Genomic DNA, 23,132 nt, shown 5'->3' on the forward strand with positions numbered 1-23,132 from the left:
AAAACAATATTGAATGGTCTGTTCTCTTTAACATACAATGTACAGTATTTAAATCTTAAGTGACAGCTTAGTGCCTATTTACTAATTAATACATCCGTGTTTACCACTTTGCAGATCAAGATATAGAACATTTCCAGGACTTGGAATTCTTTCTTATATTCCCTTACATTCCATATCCTCCAAATGGAACCATTATTCTGACTTCTCTCACCTTAGATTAATTTTGTCTATTTTTGAACTTTATATCTTTGGAATCACTCAGAATATGCTGCAGATTTAAACTAAATATTCTATTCTGCTACAAATAATGATTTATAATCTGTTCTTCCTACTTAGCACTGCATCGTGAACATTTTGAAATTATAATCCATAGTAAAATTATGATTTTAAATTGTATTGTAAATAGTATGTTCTCAGTTATAGTTAAATATTTATTGTTTTTTTTTTTTAGAGATTGGCACCTGAACTAACATCTGTTGCCAACCTTCTTTTTCTCTTCTTCTCCCCAAAGCCCTGCAGTACATAGTTGTATATTCTAGTTGTAGGTCTTTCTGGCTGTGCTATGTGGGACGCAACCTCAGCATGGCTTGATGAGCGGTGCCATGTCCGTGCCCAGAATCCGAATGGTGAAACCCTCGGCCACCAAAGTAGAGTTGGAACACAACCACTTGGCCTTATTCTGTTTTTTTCTTTCTTTCTTTTTTTTTTTTTATGCAAGAGGGAAGAGGAGTTCAGAGAATCCATATAGACAGCACGTGGAAAAACTGGGACTCCAACCTGCCTCTGAGGTGCTCATTCCTCCACTGCAAAAAGCAAAGTGCTCAAATATGGGCAGAGCCTTGCAGATGTCTAGCATGAGGTCATTATAATAGCAACAAGAATGACTAATAAGTATTAACGGCTCATGACAAGAGAACAAATGCCATTATCTTAATACATTAGGTATATTAGTAATGTTTGTACCGTATTATTCATGAAAATATTATTAACCTGTGTCACGGGCAGTTAGTTGCTAGGCCCAGAACAAGGATCACAACTCAGGTCTCTCCGCCCCTCCTTCCAGATGTGCAGGGGCTGGGACTTTCAGGGACACGCCCCCGTGTAGCTCTGAGGAGCCAATCGGCGAGCAGGAGGCGGGGCCCTGGGAGCGACAGCGGCGCTGTCCAATGGGCCGACAGCCGGGGCTGCCGGTGGCCAATGGGCGTGCTCCTCCGCGACGGTCGGAAGTGGGGAGGCGGCCCTGGGGGCCGTTGTTCGCTGTGGGGGCCGACTGAGGAGGCTGGGTGTCCGTGGCTGGCTGCCGGGCTCGACGTCCGTCTTCTCGTCGCGGGTGAGTGTCGCGGCGGCCCGCGCCCGGGGAGCCTCCTGCGGCCTCGGCTTCGGGAGGCGGCCGGCGCCCCGCGGACCGGGATGTGCGCGAGGGAGCTCTGGGCCGGGGGTCGCGGCCGTAAGGGGAAGGATGCCCTCCCGTCTCCTCCGGCCGGTGGGGAGGCCGCGCTTTCTCTTCAGGAGCCGGAGCCTCACTCCCCGGCGGCGCCGCCCCTTCGCGGCCTGGGCCCGGGCGGCTGGGGAGCGGGCGTCGGCCGGAGCGCGGCGGAGGGCACCGCGCCCGGGCGAGCTGGGCCCGGCCTCGAGCTGCCGGCGTGCGCTCGCGGCGGCCTGGTGCGGGCTCTGAGCCGGCGACGCGGGTTCGAGTCCCCTTCGGAGCCGCCGTGCGGCGGTAACTGTCTCCCCGGACTTCGGTTTGCGCGGTCTCTAAAGTGGGGATGATGACCGCTCCTCCCAGGCTTGTGGGCTGGCTTAGGAGACTGTCCGTGCGAGGCGTTTGGCGATCGATAGCGCCCGGGAAACGTTAACTGCTGCTATCCGCAAAGCCGCTGCCCTTGCGCTCCGCGTCCCCGCCTCCCGGCCGCGCGGGGGAGGGGCGGTTGGGAACGGCTTCCCGGGTCTGGACCCCGGGGGAGGGAGTCCTGCCCACTTAGGCAGAGGGGCGGCCCCGGGGTCCGCGAGGGGGGCTCGGTCCAAGGTTGAATTGCTGTTCCGAGGCACCTCCGTGCCTTCGCTCAGGGGCCCCTCGCGGCGACCCTCGCGTGGGGAATTTAACCCCAGGGAGCTTAAATCGCGCGTCTGCTGAGCGCCAGAGCCTGAGTGGGACCCTCAAAGGGGCCGCCCGCAATCCCCTTGCAGCTGGAAAACTGGGCACCTTCCTCGTGCGAGGTTCTGGCCGGGATCGATCACGCCAGGAGGCAGTCGGACACCCTGAGAAACGTGATTTGTTTGCACAGATAGGTGCTTCCTGTCCCTGGTTTACATTCATATCGGAGTGGAGATCTTGAGTCACGTCATTGCCTAGTTTAAAACCCTTCTGTGCTTGACCGTTGGGCTTGGAATATAGTCCAATATCCTTTGTGTCCTACACGATAAGCCCTTCTCGAGTCATTACCCCTTTTCATCATGCTCTTCCAGATCTGCTTTGACTTTCGTTGCCTTCCAGGCCCACTGCCTGAGTGGATTTTCCCCCACTTCTGCCTTCTTGACACGGCTGGTTCTTGGCACTTCCGGTCTTAGTTGAAGTGTCATCTCAGAAGGTTCTTCCCTCCTCACCACCTTTGTCTAAAGTCCCCTCCACACCATCTGTCTGTGTACCTTTCCATCAAAGTACTCACCTTAGAGTGTATCTATTTCTTTGCTTACTTTTTTCTGTACTATATTAGATCAGATGTTATATTTCCGTAGTTTGTGAAGTATTCTTAGTGCCAGGGCACAGTGTCTGGCATACAGGGTCTTAATTAACATGTCGAATGAATGAATATGTGTTTTGAAAAGTGAGTTAGTTTGGAAATGTCAAAACCATTAAAGAGCCCTATAAAGGAATAATCTAAAGTAAATATTGGTAATAAAGTTGCCAGCATTCTGCTTTCAGCCTTGACATCTTGTTTAAAAAGAAGGGAAAACTTTACAGTGGAGAAACCTGGCAGACACTCTATCAACTAAGTGATCAAAGTTAAGATCACCTGTAAAAATAAGACTGCTGCCATCATGTGCCTTCTGACATAATGCACCGAGATGAGCACATCACTTCTGTGGTATTCTTGCCAAAAATGTGTTAATCGTGAGAAAACATCAAACCCAAACTGAAGGACATTCTACAAAATAACTAGCCAGTACACTTAACAAGGTTATGAAAAACTGAAGAAATATCCCATATCAAAAAAGATTAAGGACAAATAACTAAATTCAATATGTGACTCTGGATTGGATCCTGAACCAGAAAAAGGATATTAGTGGAATGATTTGTGAAATTTGAATAAGATCTGTAGATTAATTACCATATTTGATAATTTTACTGTGGTTATTTATGATGTATTGGGTGAGGGGTGTATGGGAGTTCCCTGTGCTGTTTTTACAAGCCAGATTATTTTAAAGTGAAAATTAAAAAATAATAAAAAGTGAAACCCAAGTCTGTTGGGTATTAAAACGCTTTAACACACTAGTTTCAATGGCGTTTTCTGTGCACTGGTTTTTTTGTTTGTGTGTTTTGCATGTCATCCTTAAAGCAGAAATGAAATTGAAAGTTAACACTTCTTCCTTTGTAGTTTTCAGGAAGAGCTAAAGATGGCTGAATTTCTAGAAGACCAGAGCACTCAGCTGTGTGACAACTGGTGAGAAATTTAAGAAATGTTGTTGGAATGAGGACAAACTAGCTTCTCTAAAGTGTTTGTTTATTGGCAGGTTAAAATTGGAGCCATAGAATATGTCGTGCAAATAGATGGGACGAAAGCCTTTTTAACCATTTGGATGAAGTTGCCTGTTTTGGTAACCTGACAGGATGGTTGGTTTAGGTAGCATAGAGTAGTGACTAGAGTGATGGGATAAAGCTGGGAGGTGGGGGCTCTGGTTCCTGCCTTTAATTAGTGACTTTTTGCAAGTCACTTAACTGCTTTGGAGCCTCACTTTTCTGACCTATAAACAAGGAAATTTATTTTTTGTCTTTCTGAAAAATATCATCATACATTTTTTAAAAGATACTAAAAATATAATAAAATATTTGGACTAAATCAATGTTTTTCAAAGTGTGTTGCAAGGATATCCCTGAGTGGCTACAGTGGCTGTCTTTGAGTTTTGGGAGCATGGTTTAGTGAGCTTGGCTCTCCCATCTAGTAGTGAGAGAGCAGTTCAACCAGAGCAGCTCAGCTGTTTTTATAAAGGATTTTGCTAAAGGAATGTTCCAGTGCTTTAAAAAAAAAAGTCAAAGTCTTCCGGCAGTCCAGCTTAATCATTGTCATTTCATGATTCCAGGACTGTTAGTGAAGCCTGGGCGCAGTCTTGAATGTTAAGCTTTCTATTTTGGTGTTTTTAACCTATGTGAGTGACAAGAAAGAGCAACTCTTTCTTGCTGAAGTGAAACTTAGAAGTGCAGCTAATAATCAGCTGACTCCTGCTTGGGATTTCCTCAGGAGCTTGGTATTTTAGTGATACACAAGTGTTCTTACTGAAAGCTAAAGAAAAAGCAACACAGAACTGTCTGCTACGTTTAAGTTAGCAAATTGTGGTAGAAGGAAAGAGATGTCAAATAAGGAAAATAAGTTTGATGCAGATTGGTGAAAGGCTCAAGCCAGGTAGCGATTTTTCCTTTTTATTGCCTTTTTCTTTCTGCTCAGCCTTTGGGCAGAATCAGGATATAATCAGAGCAACCGCTGGTTACAATATTCTTTCCCTGCATAGAATTAAGATTTCATTTCTGTCAGGGTGTCTTGCCTTATAAGATATTTTTTCCTACTATGCCACTATCACTTTCTGCCATTTAAAAAACTATTTTAGCTTTGTTTGAGTATGTACTGTTGCTGATACAAAGTAATCAATGATACAAATAACCACAAGAGAAAAATTATTATGATTTTGTTAGAAAACAGGCATCTTGGCTTTAGTGTCAGTTAAGATACTCTTATTTTTCTCAGTCTACTCCAATTTGAAGGAATCTCAATCCTAGGACAGTATGTAAATAACAGTGCTAAGGGAGTTAAAAAAACAAAAAGGGTAAGTTAATAGAAAGCTAATGAAAACAAAGTACTCAGAGCCAAAGCAATTTATTTAAAGAGAGAAGCAGATTAACACGGAAGGCTGACTGGGCCTTCACAGACCCCTCATCTAAGTAAGCCTGTTTAAATTCCAGTTTTTAAATTTTTGTCTGTAGAGCCATGTTGTTGTTCCTTAAGAAAAGTTAGGATACTCTTCAAAATATGGGCTGTGGTTGGACCCACTGGGCCGGTAAAAAAACCTGGTTTTTTGTGATTAAAGATGTTTGCATATTATCTCTTAGGGATCACTGATTGTGGGGAGAGCTCAGTTCTAGGTTACAGAAGCTTCAATGTTAGAAGGTTCAACTTTTTATTTTTGCATGTATTAAAGAATTGGTTTCTGGCTCATTGTGTTTAGTGTTTGGAGAGCTACTGAGGGTTTCTGGAAGGCTTGGCTTGCCTTTCAATCATTTCTATCTAAAATGAAATTTCATCTTTAACTTGCTAGTCCTTCCTTGGCACTTTTAGCAGTTTTATCTAGATATGGGATTGTATTCTCATTTATCTCACTTAAAATATCTTGGTTTTATCTGTAGGTGGGAAGTGAGTATACTGATATTTTGTCCGATTGGAATGTTTGGTGGGACTATCTCAGCAGTTAAATTTTAAAAAAACAAAATCAGCAGGCAACTGTTTCATGTGATTATTGCAAATATTTTATCTTTCTCTTTCAAGATTTCCTAAGAGGGGAGAATGTGTAACAGTAGATGCTTTGTGGTTCCTGACAGCTGCTTTTGATTCTTGCTTGTTTATGTGGTCCTTAATATTTTTTGTTATCATTCTAAAATTTTAGTTGCCTTGTGTATATAAAATGCTCTATGTCAATAGGTTATCCTGAATAGCCCTCTAAAATAAAAACTGTAAACATTTTATTATTATTATTTTTTGCTGTTAAAATTACTGTCAAAATTATGAAAAAAGAACCTAGAATCTCTGCATCCTAAGCAGTAATTACTGGCTTTAATTTTTTGTGGCATTTGTGCACATATGATTTATAATCATGATATAGCTTGCTTCTTTTAATTTGTTGGTGTACCATATTTGGCTTAGCTGTTGCTGTTTCCTTATTATTTAAACATTTTAATGATTTTCATTTTTTTACCATTTTATGACACTAATGAGAATCTTCATCATCCCAAGAGTGGGATTACTAGGTTAAAGAATGTATAATTTTATGGTCCTAGAAACAAATTTTCAGGCTATTTTTTTCCTGAGGAAGATTACCCCTGAGCTAACGTGTGCCAATCTTCCTCTGTTTTTTAGTATGTGGGCCACGAGCACAACATGGCCACCAGCAGAGTGGTGTAGGTCCGTGCCTGAGAACCAAACCCAGGCTGCTGAAGTGGAGAGTGCTGAACTTAACCACTAGGCCACTGGGGCTGGCCCATTCAAGCTATTTTTAAGCAGTTTACACTACCACTAGTAATGTATTGGAGTGCTTAGTTTCACAACATCCTTAATAGTGGGATTTACTAATTTTAATTTTTAAGTTAATAGATTTAGATGATAACTTTGATTTATGGCTCCTTCCACTATCTATTTTAATATTCTACAGTTAAAAAAAATTACACTGAATTGGTTTTGAAGAAATAGGGGAAGTTAAATGCGTCAAGACATTGGTGGTTTCCCTCCTTATCCTTTTGAGTTTTCTTCCCGTCTATCAGAGTTGATTGTTCTTCTGTGTCACCTTCCAGTTTTTCTGTGGGAGGTGCCTTGATAGTTCAACCATTGCATTTATCTGGTGTCTTGGTCTTTCAGATTGGGGGTATGACTATGGCTGGAGGCAGATCAGTCATCTTGCTTTGAAATGTTTTGTAGACTATGTAGATTAAAACTATAAAAGAAAGACTTATAAGAGCTTATGGATTAGATATTCACCAAAGAGAAATAATGGAGAGTAAAGATGGGACAGGACAGATTGCCGTTTTACCACTGTGCATGGATCAGTCAGTAACGCTTTCCTTTTTCTTTGATCTATTTCGATAGCAAAAAAGATATTCCTGTGATTAACTTTACCATCCATGAGCTCCACTGCCGAAGGAACATTGGTATGTGTCCTGTCTGCAAGGAACCATTTCCCAAATCTGACATGGAGACTCACATGGCCACAGAACACTGTCAGGTGAGCCACCAAGTACTCAAGTGTTCATAAATGTGTTACACTTGCTGTTGTGCAAGAGCAAGTGAGCATGTTGTCGCAAAGCCAATTTATATTCTTCTTATCCTAGGTCACCTGCAAATGTAATAAGAAGTTGGAGAAGAGGCAGTTAAAGAAGCATGAGGTTAGTCTCGCTGTCCTGTGAATGGAGTGAGTTACATGACGCCTGTCCTCCTGAGGTTACAGAGCCGCATGCAGAGCAGAAGCCAGTCTGGTTGAGTTTTTGTCCTCCACCAACTCCGTGCACATGCCTCTTGAAGCCTCTCTGACGCTTGGGCTGTTTGCTGCCAGATCCGGCTGCATGGCTCTTGTGCCCATGCTCGCCTCAGAGCCTTTACCTTTGGAACTGGGTCTGTCATTTCTGCTGGGGTTTGGCTATTGGCAGCCTAACTGAGTGCTGAGCTAAGCCTGGTGTGGTCAGTGTGGGATGGCCTCTTTAGCACACAGCCTACCTTACATCTTGTAATTTCATTTTGACTTCTTGATCACTTGGATAACATGCTGTTTACACCCAAAGAAATTCTTCAGAGAGCATTTGGTGAGAGAGAACATAGTAGCATTTGGTTCCTAGTTGAGATAAAACTGGCCATAATTGAATGGGCGTAATTTTTTTGAATGGGCATAATTCATCAGTTAAAAAAATCCCAAGAACAATTTAGTTGGTCATCACACAAGAGTGTGCATATGAATGTAAAAATAATTTATAATTTCAAAAGATAATTTGTATTCAATGTAGGAAATTTAGAAAATGTAAAAAGAAAACAAGAACCACTTATAACCCCACAGCTCAAAGATAAATGTCTCATTAATACTTCAGCACTCTTACTTTCATGATTTTTTCTGAGCATTTGGCTTCTGTTTCACTAGGCCTCACCAGCAAGCGGGGGTGGGGAGTCAGGGGTGGGGGCTGGGTTGTGATTGAGGTCACATTAACAATGGTAATGAGTATTTCTCTGGCTCTAACATCTACCTGCTGCATAAAACAACCTCTAATCAATTGCCCCCTCTTCTAGCTTCTCTCCCAGCTGTTTCTGGGACTCACATGGTGACACATCAGTCATTATAAAAGTACAAGTACAAAGTATTTCCTAACATTCCTGCAAGTCAGACTGTGACAAGTGGTAGACCGGAGATTAACTAAAGAGTTTTAAAAACTTCTCCTTTAAAAAAAAAGAATTATACTTTATTTGCTGTTCTGGTGAGTTACTTGCACTTTTTAGGGTTGTTAACAAAGTACTTACTATATTATCTGGTATGTGCCAGCATTATTTGCTCTTTTGCTGTTGAGTAACTTAAATCAGTGGCTTTTTTTTTTGGGTGGGAAGGAAGATTGGTCCTGAGCTAACATCTGTGCCAATCTTCCTCTATTTTGTATGTGGGATGCTGCCACAGAGTGGCTTGATGAGTGGTATGTAGGTCTACACCTGGGATCCGCACTGGCAAACCCCAGGCTGCTGAAGCAGAGCATGCGAACTTAACCACCATGCCACCAGGCTGGTCCCATAATAAAACTTTTTTTAAGAAACATCATTCTGAATTGGTATAATAACATGGTATATAATTTTAAAGCCACAAAAGCATATATGTAAAAATTGTCTCTCTTCTACCCTTCGTCCTAGGCCCTCTTTAGCAGTTTCGTGTGTTTTCTCCAAGAGATATTCTGTGTATATATGAACAATGCTAAAAATGTTTGAAGTAGCATTTAAAATATAATTTAGTTTTAATTTGTATGAAAAGAAATTTTTGCTCTGTGGCACAGTGGTTGTAAAGTATCTGAACTTGGTAAAAGTTTTGTCCTTCATCCACTGAGTACATTTACACTCTTGGGGTCCTCTTCGCTGGTGACTCCTGGCTCATTTGGGCAGTTTAAAGCCAGTGCTGTATGCAGATGTGTACAGAGTGCATAGCAGATTGGAGAAATGAGTGTGTTTCTCAAGGGCAGTCTCTTTTCCTCATTACTTAGTACTTAAGACAAATTGGAGTCGTCAGGGGAAATGGGCTGGTGGAGCTTTGACAAACGGATCTGAATTGTTAGCTTTTTGCTCTTTGGTCTTGGGCAAAGATTTTGAGTTACTTTGTAATGTGTGCACAAAATCATGATAGGATGGCTAAGTGAGTAAATTCCTGTGCAAAATTGCCTTCCTTTTGTAGAACCTGGTGACAGGGACAAAGAGGGAAGCTGTGACTCTTAAATATGTAGACAAGCATGGCAGGCGAAGCTAGGGTTGGAAGAACATGCTAAAGTTAGGACTCTGCTCTCTTTGCCCTGGGTTAAAACATGGCCTCCCTTAGAGCCGCATAGTAACTGCCTCATTACTCTGTGTTGCAGGAGACTGAGTGTCCTCTACGGCTTGCCCTTTGCCAGCACTGTGATTTGGAACTTTCTGTTCTCAAACTGAAGGACCATGAAGATTACTGTGGTGCCCGGACAGAGTTATGTGGCACTTGTGGGCGCAATGTCCTGGTGAAAGATCTGAAGACTCATCCTGAAGTTTGTGGGAGAGATGAGGAGGAAAAGAAAGATGAGGCTGACGTGCCTCCTAACGCATATGATGAGTCTTGGGGTCAAGATGGCATCTGGATTGCATCCCAGCTCCTCAGACAAATCGAGGCTCTGGACCCACCCATGAGGCTATCCCGAAGGCCCCTGAGAGCGTTTGAATCAGACCTTTTCCGTAATAGGACTACCAGCCAAAGGAGCACGACAGCCCCGTTTCTAGTTCAGAATAATCTGTGTGAGTTGCATTTGGGATTAGAAAACTGGAATGATAATCAAAATCTCAGGACAGATGGGAATAGGGCTTTGGGGCCAAATAGATTTTAATTATAGAAACCTGACTGTAGCTAGGTACGCTTAGGGAGAACACCTGGCTTTCCTGGAGATGGGAGTGACAGGACCTCTTTGCCAGTGGAGTACAGTTAGGGTTGGTGGTGATGACAACAGTGCTGTTCATAGCCAAAATTTACCCACTGTACCCTGTGTGCTTCAGGCATTTGTCCAGTGCTGACGTGTATTAGCTCATTTAGTTCTCACAACGGTCTTAGGGCAAGTAAGTAGCAGAGCTGGGGTTTGACTTCAGGCAGTCTGACCGCAGGCTTTAAACCTGCTATGTTGGAGAAAATATATGTAAAATGTTTAGCACAGTGCCTGTCTCATAGTTACAGCTCAATAATACTGCTTATTAATAAAACAATTAGAAGAATAATGGAGCCTTTGATCACGGCAGACTTAATATTTGGAGTCCTGTGAGAACCATATGGCTGGGCTTCTTGTTCCTGCACAGATGCCTGCCAGCCTTGAATATTTGCCAGGCATGGACCTGAGCTGAGGGATGGCAACATCTCTAATATGTCTTGAGTACTGGTTGGTTTTTTTCCAGTGGAAGAACAAGAAAGGCAGGAAAGGAATAGAAGCCGACAGCCCCGCAAAGAGGTGGGGGAAGACAGTGCAGACTTGGACTTCATGTTGGCCCTAAGTCTGCAAAATGAAGGCCAGGCCCCCCGGGTGGCAGAGCAGGACTTCTGGAGGAGCATATGGGAGGCGGACCAGTCCCGTGGAGGTCCCAGTACCCTGAATGACATAAAAGGTAGGTTTGTTTCTTCCACACTAGCCTCTCTCTGCACTTTTTTAAGTCTTACACTATACAATTTATGTAAAATTGTAAGTTTTTCATGAGTTAATTTGCCTTTTTTGTTTGTTCCTTTGCTTTTGCCAACTTTTTATTTTTGAAAATTGTCAGAATCGTACAGTGAATATCTATCTTTGTACCCCTCGTCTGTATCACCAATTTTAGTACTTTGCATTTATCTTTATATATGTATTTTTCCACCCTGAACCATTTGAGAATAAGTTGCAGACATAACACTTTATCCCTAAATACTTCAGCATGTCTCTCTTAAGAACGAGGGCATTCTCCTTTGTAAACATGATGCAAATATCACTATCAGGAAATTTAACATAAGTTCCCTATTTGTACATAATGTCCTTTAGAACTTCTTTATTTTGTGTTCAAAATCCAGGATTATGCGTTAGGTTTACTTCTTTTTTGGGTTCCTTTACTTTAGTTCCCCATCCTCTTCTTTTTTCTTTTAGGACATTGGCACTTTTGAAGAGTCCGGGCCAGTTGTTTTGCAGACTGTTTCTCAATTTAGATTTGTCTGGTGTTTAGATTCACATTACATTTTGGCAGGAATGCTGCATTGGTGGTGCCGTGTCCTCAGGATGTCAGTTTTTCCTATTATTCAGTAAAGTGGGGTCTGTCTCTTATCTCCCTTTATTATAGCTGGCTGCAGGATGTGTCTTGAGACTGCGGGGGAGCAGGATATGCACACTCTCTTATCCAGCAGTTTTAGTACACATTGACGTTTCTTGCTTGAATCAAGTATTACTATGGCAATTGTAAAATGGTGAATTTTCTGTTTCTATTTTTTGTCTTATATTTGTTGTCATTCTTCTATAAAAAACTTTGCTTCCCTCCCTGCCCCCATTTAAAAACAATTTTTTTTTAGTATTATTGGACTCACAGATAAAAACTAAATTTTTAAAAATGAAAGTTGAATTGTGAGCAGTACACCACCCTTTGGGTCTTTTGTTTAGAGAGCAGTATGTTTGAGAGATGCACGTCATGTTTAAAATGTTCAAGTTGTAAGAGATTGTACGGAAAATTAAGCAGCTCTCAGCCATGATTTTTCTTCATGCCACTATATGAACAGTAGGATTAACTCTTAACATGTTGTTGATTTAGATAAAATAGGAGTTGGTCCTGGACCCAAACATTGAAGTTGGGTCTTATGTGGCCTGGTTAAAGGAGGTAAATGGTAGAGTGTTAATAAAACTTGGATAGGTAATGACATGTTTTTCCTTTTTAAAAATTTTTATATTTTCTTAGGTATAATAAATTATACTGATTTGAAAAGTAGTAAATATATATGTGAAATATTTTGTTTCTACCATCTGTTCCAGACTGTGGTTGGTTAACGTGTAAATTCAAAGACTGCATAAGATGAGTCTGTGTCTCCATAAAGGGTTATGTCCCCACGGGCTGGAAAACTACTGTTTTAGTCTATATTTTCTTCCTTAAAAATAATTCTTTTTAACCTCAAATGACACCTAACAGAACTAGAAAAAGAAGAACAAACAAAGCCCAGAGTCAGTAGAAGGAGGGAAATAATAAAAATAAGAGCAGAAATAAACGATATTGAAACAAAAAAGACAGTAGAAAGGATCAATGAAACAAAGAGTTGGTTCTTTGAAAAAATTAACAAAATCGACAAACCTTTAGCCAGACTCACCAAGAAAAGAAGAGAGAAATCTCAAATAAATAAAATTAGGAATGAGAGAGGAGAAATCACAGCAGATACCAATGAAATACAAGGGATCATAAGAGAATACTATGAAAAACTATATGCCAACAAATTGAACAACCTGGAAGAAATGGACAACTTCCTAGACTCCTACAACCTCCCCAGACTGAATCAGGAAGAAATGGAGAATCTGAATAGGCCAATCACAAGTAAGGAAATAGAAACAGTAATCAAAAATAAGAGTCCAGGACCAGACGGCTTCTCTGGAGAATTCTCTGGAGAATTCTACCAAACATTCGAAGAAGACTTAATACCTATTCTTCTCAAACTATTCCAGAAAATTGAGGAAGATGGAGTACTCCCTAACACATTCTATGAAGCCAACATCACTCTGATCCCCAAACCTGACAAGGACAACACAAAGAAGGAGAACTACAGGCCGATATCACTGATGAACATAGATGCAAAAATCCTCAACAAAATTCTGGCAAACCGAATACAGCAATACATCAAAAAGATTATACACCATGATCAAGTGGGATTTATACCAGGGACACAGGGATGGTTCAACATCCGCAAGTCAATCAACGTGATACACTACATCAACAAAATGAAAAACAAAAACCACATGATCATCTCAATAGATGCAGGGAAAGCATTTGACAAGATCCAACACCCATTTACAATAAAAACCCTCAATAAAATGGGTACAGAAGGAAAGTACCTCAACATAATAAAGGCCATATATGACAAACCCACAGCCAACATCATACTCAATGGACAAAAACTGAAAGCCATCCCTCTGAGGACAGGAACAAGACAAGGGTGCCCACTTTCACCACTGCTATTCAACATAGTACTGGAGGTGTTGGCCAGATCAATTCGGCAGGAAAAAGAAATAAAAGGAATCCAAATAGGTAATGAAGAAGTAAAACTCTCGCTGTTTGCAGACGACATGATCTTATATATAGAAAACCCCAAAGATTCCATAGAAAAACTATTAGAAATAATCAACAACTACAGCAAAGTAGCAAGGTATAAAATCAACAAACATAAATCAGTAGCATTTCTATACACTAACAAGGAACTAACAGAAAAAGAACTCAATCCCATTCACAATCGCAACGAAAAGAATAAAATACCTTGGGATAAACTTAACCAAGGAAGTGAAGGATCTATACAATGAAAACTACAAGACTTTCTTGAAAGAAATTGACAACGACATAAAGAGATGGAAAGACATTCCATGCACATGGTTTGGAAGGATAAACATAGTTAAAATGTCCATACTACCTAAAGCAATCTACAGATTCAATGCTATCCCAATCAGAATCCCAAGAACATTCTTCACAGAAATTGAACAAAGAATCCTAAAATTCATATGGGGCAACAAAAGACCGCGAATTGCTAAAGCAATCCTGAGCAAGAAAAACAAAGCTGGCGGAATCACAATCCCCGATTTCAAAATATGCTACAAAGTTACAGTGATCAAAACAGCATGGTACTGGTACAAAAACAGGTCCACAGATCAATGGAACAGAATTGAAAGCCCAGAGATAAAACCGCACATCTATGGACAGCTAATCTTCGACAAAGGAGCAGAGTAATATCCCATTACTGGGTATCTATCCTAAGAACCTGAAATCAGAAATCCCAAGAGTCCCTTGCACCCCTATGTTCATCACAACATTATTTACAATAGCCAAGACATGGAACCAACCTACATGCCCAGAAACTGATGATGGATAAAGAAGATATGGTATATATACACAATGGACTACTACTCAGCCATAAAAAAAGACAAAATTGGCCCATTCGCAGCAATGTGGAGGGACCTCGAGGGTATTATGTTAAGCGAAATAAGCCAGTCAGAGAAAGACGAACTCTATATGACTCCACTCGTAGGTGGAAGTTAGCATATTGACAAGGAGATCTGATCGGTGGTTACCAGGGAAAAGGGGGGGTGGGGGGAGGGCACAAAGGGGGAAGAGGTGTACCCACAACATGACTAACAATAATGTACAACTGAAATCTCACAAGGTTGTAATCTATCATAACATTAATTAAAAAAATAATAATTCTTTTTATATGTAGAGGGTTTTTAGAAATAGATAATTTGCATATCTAATAAAAATGTGCATAGTGGCGTAGTGGTTAAGTTTGCATATTCCACTTTGGCGGCCCGTGGTTTGTGGGTTCACATCCCAGGCGCGGACCTACACATTGTGGCTCATCAAGCCATGCTGTGGCGGCATCCCACATACGAAATAGAGCAGGATTGGCACAGGTGTTAGTTCAGGGCCGGTCTTCCTCACACACAAAAAAATTGCATACACATTAAATGGGTGCATTGTATGTGAATTATATCCCAATAAAGGTGTTAAAAAAAACAGGTAAAAGTCATAAAAAAAGAAGACTGTAAAAGAGTGTAAAAGGAAATATAAGTCTCCTTCTCACCCACTGATAACAGTCTTCTAGTTCTCCGCAGAGGTCATCATTTCCAGCAGGTTCTTAGGTAGCCTTATATTCTTTGTATATAAAAGTATGTGAGTGTATAATACAATGGGATTGTTTAAAAGCTGGTTTTATTAGGGAGACTTCCTGAATTTTTGGGAGCGGATCAAGGCTTTTCAGTATTTGGCTTAGGATTCGTTTCCATTTCTAAAGTTGGCAACCCTTTATGGGATGTTGATATTCAGGTTCTCCCTTTTGTTACCTTTGATCTATTCTGTTTTTTCAGCTAATAGTTGCTGCTTCTTTCCCTGAGGAAAATGCCTTAGTCCCAAAGAAAGTCTTTTCCAAACTCTGAGCAGCATCGTTTTTTTTTTTTTTAAGATTTTTTTTTCCTTTTTCTCCCCAAAGCCACCTGGTACATAGTTGTATATTCTTAGTTGTGGGTCCTTCTAGCTGTGGCATGTGGGACACCGCCTCAGCGTGGCCTGATGAGTGGTACCATGTCCGCGCCCAGGATTTGAACCAACGAAACACTGGGCCACCTGCAGTGGAACCTGCGAACTTAACCACTCGGCCACGGGGCCAGCCCCTGAACAGCATCTTTTAACGTGAGTCTCCTTATCAACCTTTCAGACTTCACTGTCATCAGAGCATTTTCGATGTGTGCTGAAGAAAGTAAAATTATAATAACGTAGTAATCACAAGTGAAGATTCTGGATTCAATGTAGTTTCCTTTATTTTCTCTTTTCTTGGTCATTTCTTAGATACCTTTATTGACTTTTGTTTGTTTGCTATTTCATTCCGTTTTTCCTCTCTCTTGATTTGGAATTGATATTCTCTGTCTCTATTCTTGTAGTGATTGCTCTGGAAATTTTAACATATAGCTTAACAAAGAGTAAATTTGATCACCCTTGTCACACTTCTCCCAATTAATACAATACCCTTAGAATTCAGATCATCCCTTTATGACTTAATTGCTACTCTGTGTGTTAATGTTCTTTCTTCTTTTTTTTTTTAACACCATGATAAAGACATTTCTTATATACTCATTGTATTTATCATTTTATTTACTGTGTGTTTACCATTTTCTTTGCTTACCCATTCTTCCTTGTTTCTCGGAACTTCCTTCTAGGATAAATTTCTTCCTGAGGTACATTCTTTAGAAATTCTGTTGAAAGTGTCTGTTGATTGTAAATTGTCTATTTTGGTTTGTCTGAAAATATCTTTATTTTGTCTTTGTATTTGATAGTTTCTCTGGTCATACAATTTTAGATTACCAATTATTTTGTCTTAGTTGTTTTTTTTTCGGGGGGGGTGAAGATTGGCTCTGAGCTAAAACATCTCTTGCCAATCTTCCTCTTTTTTTTCCCTCCTCAAAGCTCCAGCACATAGTCGTATGTCCTAGTTGTAGGTCATTCTAGTTTTTCCATGTGGGATGCTGCCACAGCACAGCTTGATGAGTGGTGCATAGGTCTGTGCCCAGGATACGAAGCAGCGAACCCTGGGCTGCTGAAGCAGAGTTTGTGAACTTAGCCACTCGGCCACAGGGCCAGCCCCAACTCAAATTACTTTTTTTTTTTTTTAAAGATTTTTATTTTTCCTTTGTCTCCCAAAGCCCCCTTGTACATAGTTGTATATTTTTAGTTGTGGGTCCTTCTAGTTGAAGCATGCGGGACACTGCCTCAGCATGGCTTGATGAGCAGTGCCATGTTTGTACCCAGGATCTGAACCGGCGAAACCCTGGGCCACCAAAGCAGAGCGCATGAACTTAACCACTCGGCCGTGGTGCCGGCCCCTGAAATTATTTTTGTTTGGCATTGTTTTTGCTATTTTGTACTAGGAGAGTTTCTTCTGATATTTGTCTGCTAGTAGTGTCCTTCATCTGTAAAATGAGGCTAATGTAGGATCTACTTCATTAAGTTTTTTCTGAGGATTAGTGCCTAGTTATTACACAATTAAATTCCTTCCTTCATTAGAGCAGTGGGTAAGCTACTACTTGACTGCTATTCAGGAAATAGTGATGAGTAAATCTCTTTATATAGTGGAAGTTTTTTCCTAGAGTTTGTCTCTTAGATGGTTTCCCTTTGAGGATTTACAGCCCCGCAAATTGCTACATCAAGGAATGTCAAAGGAAGCCATGCTTTTATATAAGGCCCCACAAGGGGGATAAAAGATTGAATCAGGTTTGTTCTTGTTCATTTTGAGTCTGACTGTGTGGCCTGATACCTAGGTGCAGCTGACGACACCATGTTGCCTTGTGAATTTTGTGAGGAGCTCTACCCAGAGGAGCTGCTGATTGACCATCAGGTGTGTTGTGAATTCCCTGAGGGCTTTCAGTAGGAATGTGTGCAGGGCGTAGCTGGTGTTGCAGGCCAAGGAGGTCTCGAGCAGACTGTTGTGTACAATGCCTGTGGTAGGAGCAGCAGCTGTGTCCTTTCCCATGGTGTGACTGCCATCTGGGTATGAGAGCTCAGCCTTGTCCCCTCTTGAAAAAAGTAATGTCTATTTCAGCAGGCCCAGTTGCTTCCATGCCGTGGTGACCAGTGTACATGTCTGCTGACCACCTTGTAGTCTAGTCTCGTCTCATGCCACAGTTTGATTTATTGGAGCCATGCTGAAGTCCTTGCAGTTCCCTGCAAGGGTCAGGGGTCATTTTTGCACTTTACTTTTTCTGCGTAGAAGGTGTGTGGCCTTCCACAGCTGCCTTCTCAACGTACCCAACAACACAGAGCCCTTCCTTGTAGACTTGCTTCAGATGTGACTTTGAGGAAACCATGCTGAGGGACGCTCTGAAGCCTCGGTCAGGGGTCTCACCCCTGTGCTCCCCGCAAGTCCTGTGCCCACTTCTCTGTTAGCCCATCACCCTGGCAGGTGGCTCCTGACCCCCTGTTGGTCTGCACCACTAGGCTGAGTTCCTTGAGGACATCTTCTGGGTTTTCCTAGTTTCTGAATCTCTCAATACCTGGCACGTGAAAGGTGTCCAATATTTTTTGAGTGATTGAATGTTCTTGAGCCATTTAGGAATGATTAGAGAATAGCCTTGGTGTTTGAAAATTACTGGTGGAGGGGACCAGTTCTTCAACAAACACTCTTGCTTTCTCTGATTTGGTTTGGCCTAGTCTGGTATTTCCATAACTGAAGTAGTCCCTGTGCTCTGGGTGGAACATACATTCTCCCCATAAGTGGAATAATACGGTATTGAATACATCTGCTTTTTGGTTTGGGAGCAGCATAAGAAAATCTATTAGCAGGGAGAACAAAGAATACTTGGGCCTCTGTTACTGTATGGCTGTGGGAAGAATGTTGAATCTTTTCAAATTAACTTAGAATAATCACATGAACACAGTAAAAAAAGAAAAGCACAGAAATGTTTAAAATAAAAGTAAAATGTTCTATCTGCATTCCCCTGACCTTTTTTAGTCCCTCTCCCTGATATTAAGCATTATTAAAATTTTATGACTTCTAGACAATGTTTTAGGAATGTAGTTTTTTTCTTAACCTCTGCTTTTTTTTTTTTTTAACCTGTTTTTTGAGACAGACAAGCTGTAACCCTTCATGTGCCTTACCTTCACTCAATGTGGGCAGCCCTTCCCCTAAAGGGGTGGAGGACCCTGATGTCATCTTCCAGAAGTATCTGCAGCAGGCTGCAAGTAACCAGTTAGACTCTTTGATGGGCCTAAGCAGTTCACCCCCTGTGGAGGACAGCATCATCATCCCATGTGAATTTTGCGGGGTACAGCTAGAAGAGGAGGTGCTATTCCATCACCAGGTACAAGTCCCTGGAGGACCCATCCATTTCACTCCGTGTGTATCCTCTGAATGAACCTGAGGCTGGAGCTGAGAACATCTTTAGCCTTTAAGTTGCGTGCACACCTGACCTGGCTCCTGGCCATGAGCTGTTTTGTGAGCTGTCTGAGGTATATGGTCCCTCAGGCTTTCAACTAAAACCATCATGTCAGTAGCTGAGGACCAAGGAACCAGGACTCCATTTAAGCAGGCATGGAGGTTTGCCAGAAAGGTTTAGATGAGAGTTTCCCTGAGGCCACTGACGCATTCTGCCTTTGACCAGGTGGGTTCTTCCATTGTGGTGGCTTTTGAGTGTGGCATTGCAGGAGAGCTGGGTTTGCCCTTATGGTTGACGTTGGATAGATCCCGTCTCCTCACTGGGGACGTCTGTAAATGAAGGAGTTAGACTAGACAATCGGAAGTCATTTTTTAGCTTTTGCAGTCTAGGATTCCAACTGTTAGTGAAAACAGCTTTTCTGCCTTATCTTGTTTGTTATGGGGAGCTGACACTGCAGGTATTGTCAGGTCATTTCTGTAGTTGATGCCATGTAGCTGTTGCTAGAACACTGCACATTCATTTCTGAAGTACAGATTTCTGCTTCTGGATCAAGCAGTAGATAAGTAACTGCTTGTTAGGGGAGACAATGAAATAAGCAGTCATGAGATACCCTAGTCCAAGTATTGACATGATTTTCTGGGCTCCAAGACCAGCCCTGCCTTCGTCCCTGCACAAACCAGAGAGTGCTTCTGCTAGTGCCTTGGCTGCTCGTGTGAGTGGCGGCTCCATTCCAGATGTGCTTCTTCTTGGTCCCAGGCCCTTCCTCTCATTGGGGTCAAAGTCATCCCACCCCCTGCCCCTCAGAGAAGGCGCGTGTCCAACCTGCTGTTCCTTCCTTTCCTCCCACTGCTCCCTCCTAGGAATGACTCAGTTCAGAGGTACTAATTCTGGCTTTTTTTTTGTTAGGACCAATGTGACCAACGCCCAGCCACAGCAAACAACCATGTGACAGAAGGGATTCCTAGACAGGATTTCCAGCCTCGAGAGACCTCACCAGAGCTGCCCAAGAGGCGTGTCAGACACCAGGGTATTAACAGGGCTGAGCCGAGGTCGCAAGTCTGCTGCTGGCTCAAGCCTGCCTCTCACTTCTCAGCTGTTGCTCTAACATGGGGTTACCTGGTCCTGAATTAGCAGGCGCAGTGGGGTCTCACTGGGGACTCCCTTGATGCTAGTGGTGGTCCCATGTGAGACTGAGCTGTTTCGAGTGTAGGTTTATAGGGTAATGGCTTTGGGGACAGCCAGGAGACATGCTTAGTAGTCAGTGCTTGTTCAGCTGGCATCTCCTGTCTGTGCACTTACTCGATTATTCGAAGATGATTTTCAGGCCTAACTGTGGCTGCCCTGGGTCCCTGCTTCTACTTGAAATATGCTTAGGTTACTCAAATTTACTAGTAGTAAATTAAACTTATTAACTTATTAAACTTATATAATTATATAAACTTATATAATTAAACTTATTATTAAACTTACTAGTAGTAGTGGTATTTAAGAGCCTTGTGACTAGGCAAGTAGGCTGTGTTTTTTTTTTTGCATATGCACCCTTTTTTTTTTAAAGATTTTATTTTTTTCCTTTTTTCTCCCCAAAGCCCCCCAGTACGTAGTTGTATATTTTTCGTTGTGGGTGCTTCTAGTTGTGGCATGTGGGATGCTGCCTCAGCGTGGTTTGATGAGCAGTGCCATGTCTACGCCCAGGATTCGAACCAATGAAACACTGGGCCGCCTGCAGCGGAGCGCGCGAACTTAACCACTCGGCCACGGGGCCAGCCCCAAGTAGGCTGTTTTTAAAACCTGACCGCTACAAAGCCAGTTAGATATTATTTTTCAAAGTTTGCTTGCCTATCGTTGTTGAGTGTTAGGAGGCTGTTTCTGAGGACCCAGGTGGTAAGTGTACAGTGTGGACAAAGTGTTCCTAACCTTGTCTTGGAGACGAGAGTTTCAGCAGCTGTTAGGGGCGAGGCAGTTGTTTTCTACCCAGAATCTTTTTGTTCTGCCCAGAATCCAGCACTAAGAGCAAGAGCAGGCTTCTCCCTAAAGCTGGTGCTCTTTTCTGTTCTCAGGAGACCTATCCTCGGGTTACATGGATGATATCAAGCAGGAAACGGCTAACGGGCCCGCCTACCCTCTTCCCCCCAGCAGACCCATTAACAATATGACGGCTGTGTGTAACCGACTATCAACATCCGCCTCCGGCTCCAGGCCTGGGTGCCAGCCCAGCCCGCCTCGTGTACTGAAGCTCAATAACTTAGACAGCCAGGACATCCGGGGGCGGAATCGAAACAGCCAGAATGGGGCCATGGCCACTGGGCATATTCCAGTGATGCGCTCTGTTCGAAATCTCTACCCAGAAACCCTTGTGCCCCCGTTCCCCCGTGGGCCTTCGGGGAGATACGGAGCAAGGTGAGGATCAGTCGGAGTGGAGCTTGGGAGTGAGTAGCTCAGGAGAACATGCAAGTGTGGACTTTGCTTGTATTGTGGCCTGATTCTAGAATGTTCTTTTGCTGTTGGTGGGGGTTTTGTTTGTTTGGTTTGCTAGCAGGGAGCTGCTTTTGTCTGATTCCAGCTGTTTCTGTTCTCCCTGAATTTTCTGACTTTTGCTCAGGAGCGTCTCAGGAACGAGTTTCCAATCCTTCTCTTTCAGTGGGAGGAGTGAAGGTGGCAGGAACTCCCGGGTCACTCCCGCAACCGCCAGCTGCCGCAGCAGAACTGCAAAGGTAACCAGGGATGCAGCCCATATGCTCAGTGAGGGCTTGCAAGTGATGGGGCTGCTGTGGTTCTTGAAGTCAGGGAAGGAACTGGGCTTCGGGCTGACTGTGGCTGAAGGACTGTTCTTTTGGCTTTTGATGAGGAGTTTTCTATAGAAGGTTGACATTTTCAGGGCTCTCTAGGAGGAGTACTGCTTTTTCACTTTCTTTTTTTTCCCCTAAAGATTGGCACCAGATCTAACATCGTTGCCAGTCTTCCTTTTTTCTTCTTCTTCTTCTTCTTCTTCCTCTTCTTCTCCCCAAAGCCCCCCAGTACACAGTTGTATATTCTAGTTCTGGCATGTGGGACGCCGCCTCCGCGTGGCCTGATGAGCGGTGCCATGTCTGCGCCCAGGATCCGAACCTGCGAATCCCTGGGCCCCTGAAGTGGAGCGCGAACTTAACCACTCAGCCAAGGGCTGGGCCCCTTTTTCACTTTGTACATAAACTTTGTATTCTATTTTTCAACAGGCAAAAACTCCCAAGCAGCAAGGAGCTGGGGATGCCGAGGAGGAAGAGGAGGAGTAATGGTGTCTGTGGAGAGGCCGCGCGTCGGCTCCATCTCTGCACGGCAGCACTTGCCACGGTGCGGGCCCTGCCCCCGGCTCTCTGGGCAGGGGAGACTTACAGATTTTAACTTTTTCTAGGTTGCGGCCATTTTGTGTCTTTCGAGACTGTGCTGTGGGAGTTTGGGGGTTTGAGGGAGGGTTAGCAGAGAGGCTGTTGAGAAATATTTCAGCTTTAGCTGCTGGCTTTTAGCAGCACAGAATACAAGCCGTGGCCTCTCGGCCCACCAGGGCTCCATCTTTTGACGTACTGTCACCACTGCTGCTTGGTGCTGTGTGGTCCTGGTGGAGGAGAGAGTTCTGGAAACGTGGTACTAACCAGTGAAGTGCTTCTTTTCCCTGTGGGGGCCTAAATTTGGAAACTTTTGGGTAAGCTCTCGTGCGTCCTGTCTCCGTACTCGAGCGTTTGGGCCTCTGTTGTGTGGAGGAGCTCTGATGGCGCTCAGGACAGACTCAGGAGCGGGCGTTTGCAGATGCGTGGAGCTGGAGCCGAGTGGCCTGGGGCTTTGATTTAATCTCTGCTTTGGCGTGTGGCTTCACTGCCTTGTTTCTGGTGGAGCGCGGGCTCCAGCGTCTTCACTGCGTCCTGTGGAGAAGGCCGGGCGCCCTGTCCCTGCCAGGGCCATGCTGGGCTCTGCCCTGCTCAGGACAGGGGCTTACCCTCCATGGCTTGCTCTGAAAACCAAATATCAGAGCCTCTCCCCCTCTTTTTATTTTACTATTATTATTATAATTAATAACATCCTTGTAATAGAAATAAAGTTTGTACTTGGAGTTCAGCTGAGTCTTTCGGTTCCTTCTCCTGTGTGCTCAGTGGAGACCTCAGGGAGGCCAGGATGGCCAGAGTCAGCTCAGAGGTCTGGGGGATGGTGAGCAGGACTAGGCTTTCTCTGGGCCTCCTGGGACCCTGGCAGATCCCGCATGAGCTCCTTCTCAGAGGAGGCCAGACCTTCCAAGTCTCTCCGGTTTTCTCTTGTGTTGGACCAA

At 43.2% G+C, this 23,132-nt stretch overlaps 1 protein-coding gene across 2 annotated transcripts; it reads left to right on the top strand.

The window, feature by feature from the left end:
- The first annotated feature begins 1,192 nt into the window (after positions 1-1,192).
- TRAFD1 (TRAF-type zinc finger domain containing 1) lies at positions 1,193-22,919 on the top strand. Of its 2 annotated transcripts, none has more exons than XM_070516037.1 (12): positions 1,193-1,330; positions 3,597-3,662; positions 7,065-7,200; positions 7,307-7,360; positions 9,566-9,971; positions 10,617-10,823; positions 17,225-17,301; positions 18,533-18,763; positions 19,745-19,865; positions 20,896-21,235; positions 21,477-21,549; positions 22,051-22,919. In XM_070516037.1, the coding sequence occupies exons 2-12, from the start codon at positions 3,616-3,618 to the stop codon at positions 22,105-22,107; spliced, it is 1,749 nt and encodes a 582-aa protein (XP_070372138.1). In that variant the 5' UTR covers positions 1,193-1,330; positions 3,597-3,615; the 3' UTR covers positions 22,108-22,919. The 2 variants fall into 2 exon arrangements, with proteins under 2 accessions (XP_070372138.1, XP_044631785.1); XM_044775850.2 differs by having other exon boundaries at positions 1,207-1,330; positions 21,438-21,549.
- Positions 22,920-23,132: the final 213 nt, after the last annotated feature.

The sequence above is a fragment of the Equus asinus genome, chromosome 8 (assembly GCF_041296235.1).
Source record: "Equus asinus isolate D_3611 breed Donkey chromosome 8, EquAss-T2T_v2, whole genome shotgun sequence".
NCBI lineage: Eukaryota > Metazoa > Chordata > Mammalia > Perissodactyla > Equidae > Equus > Equus asinus.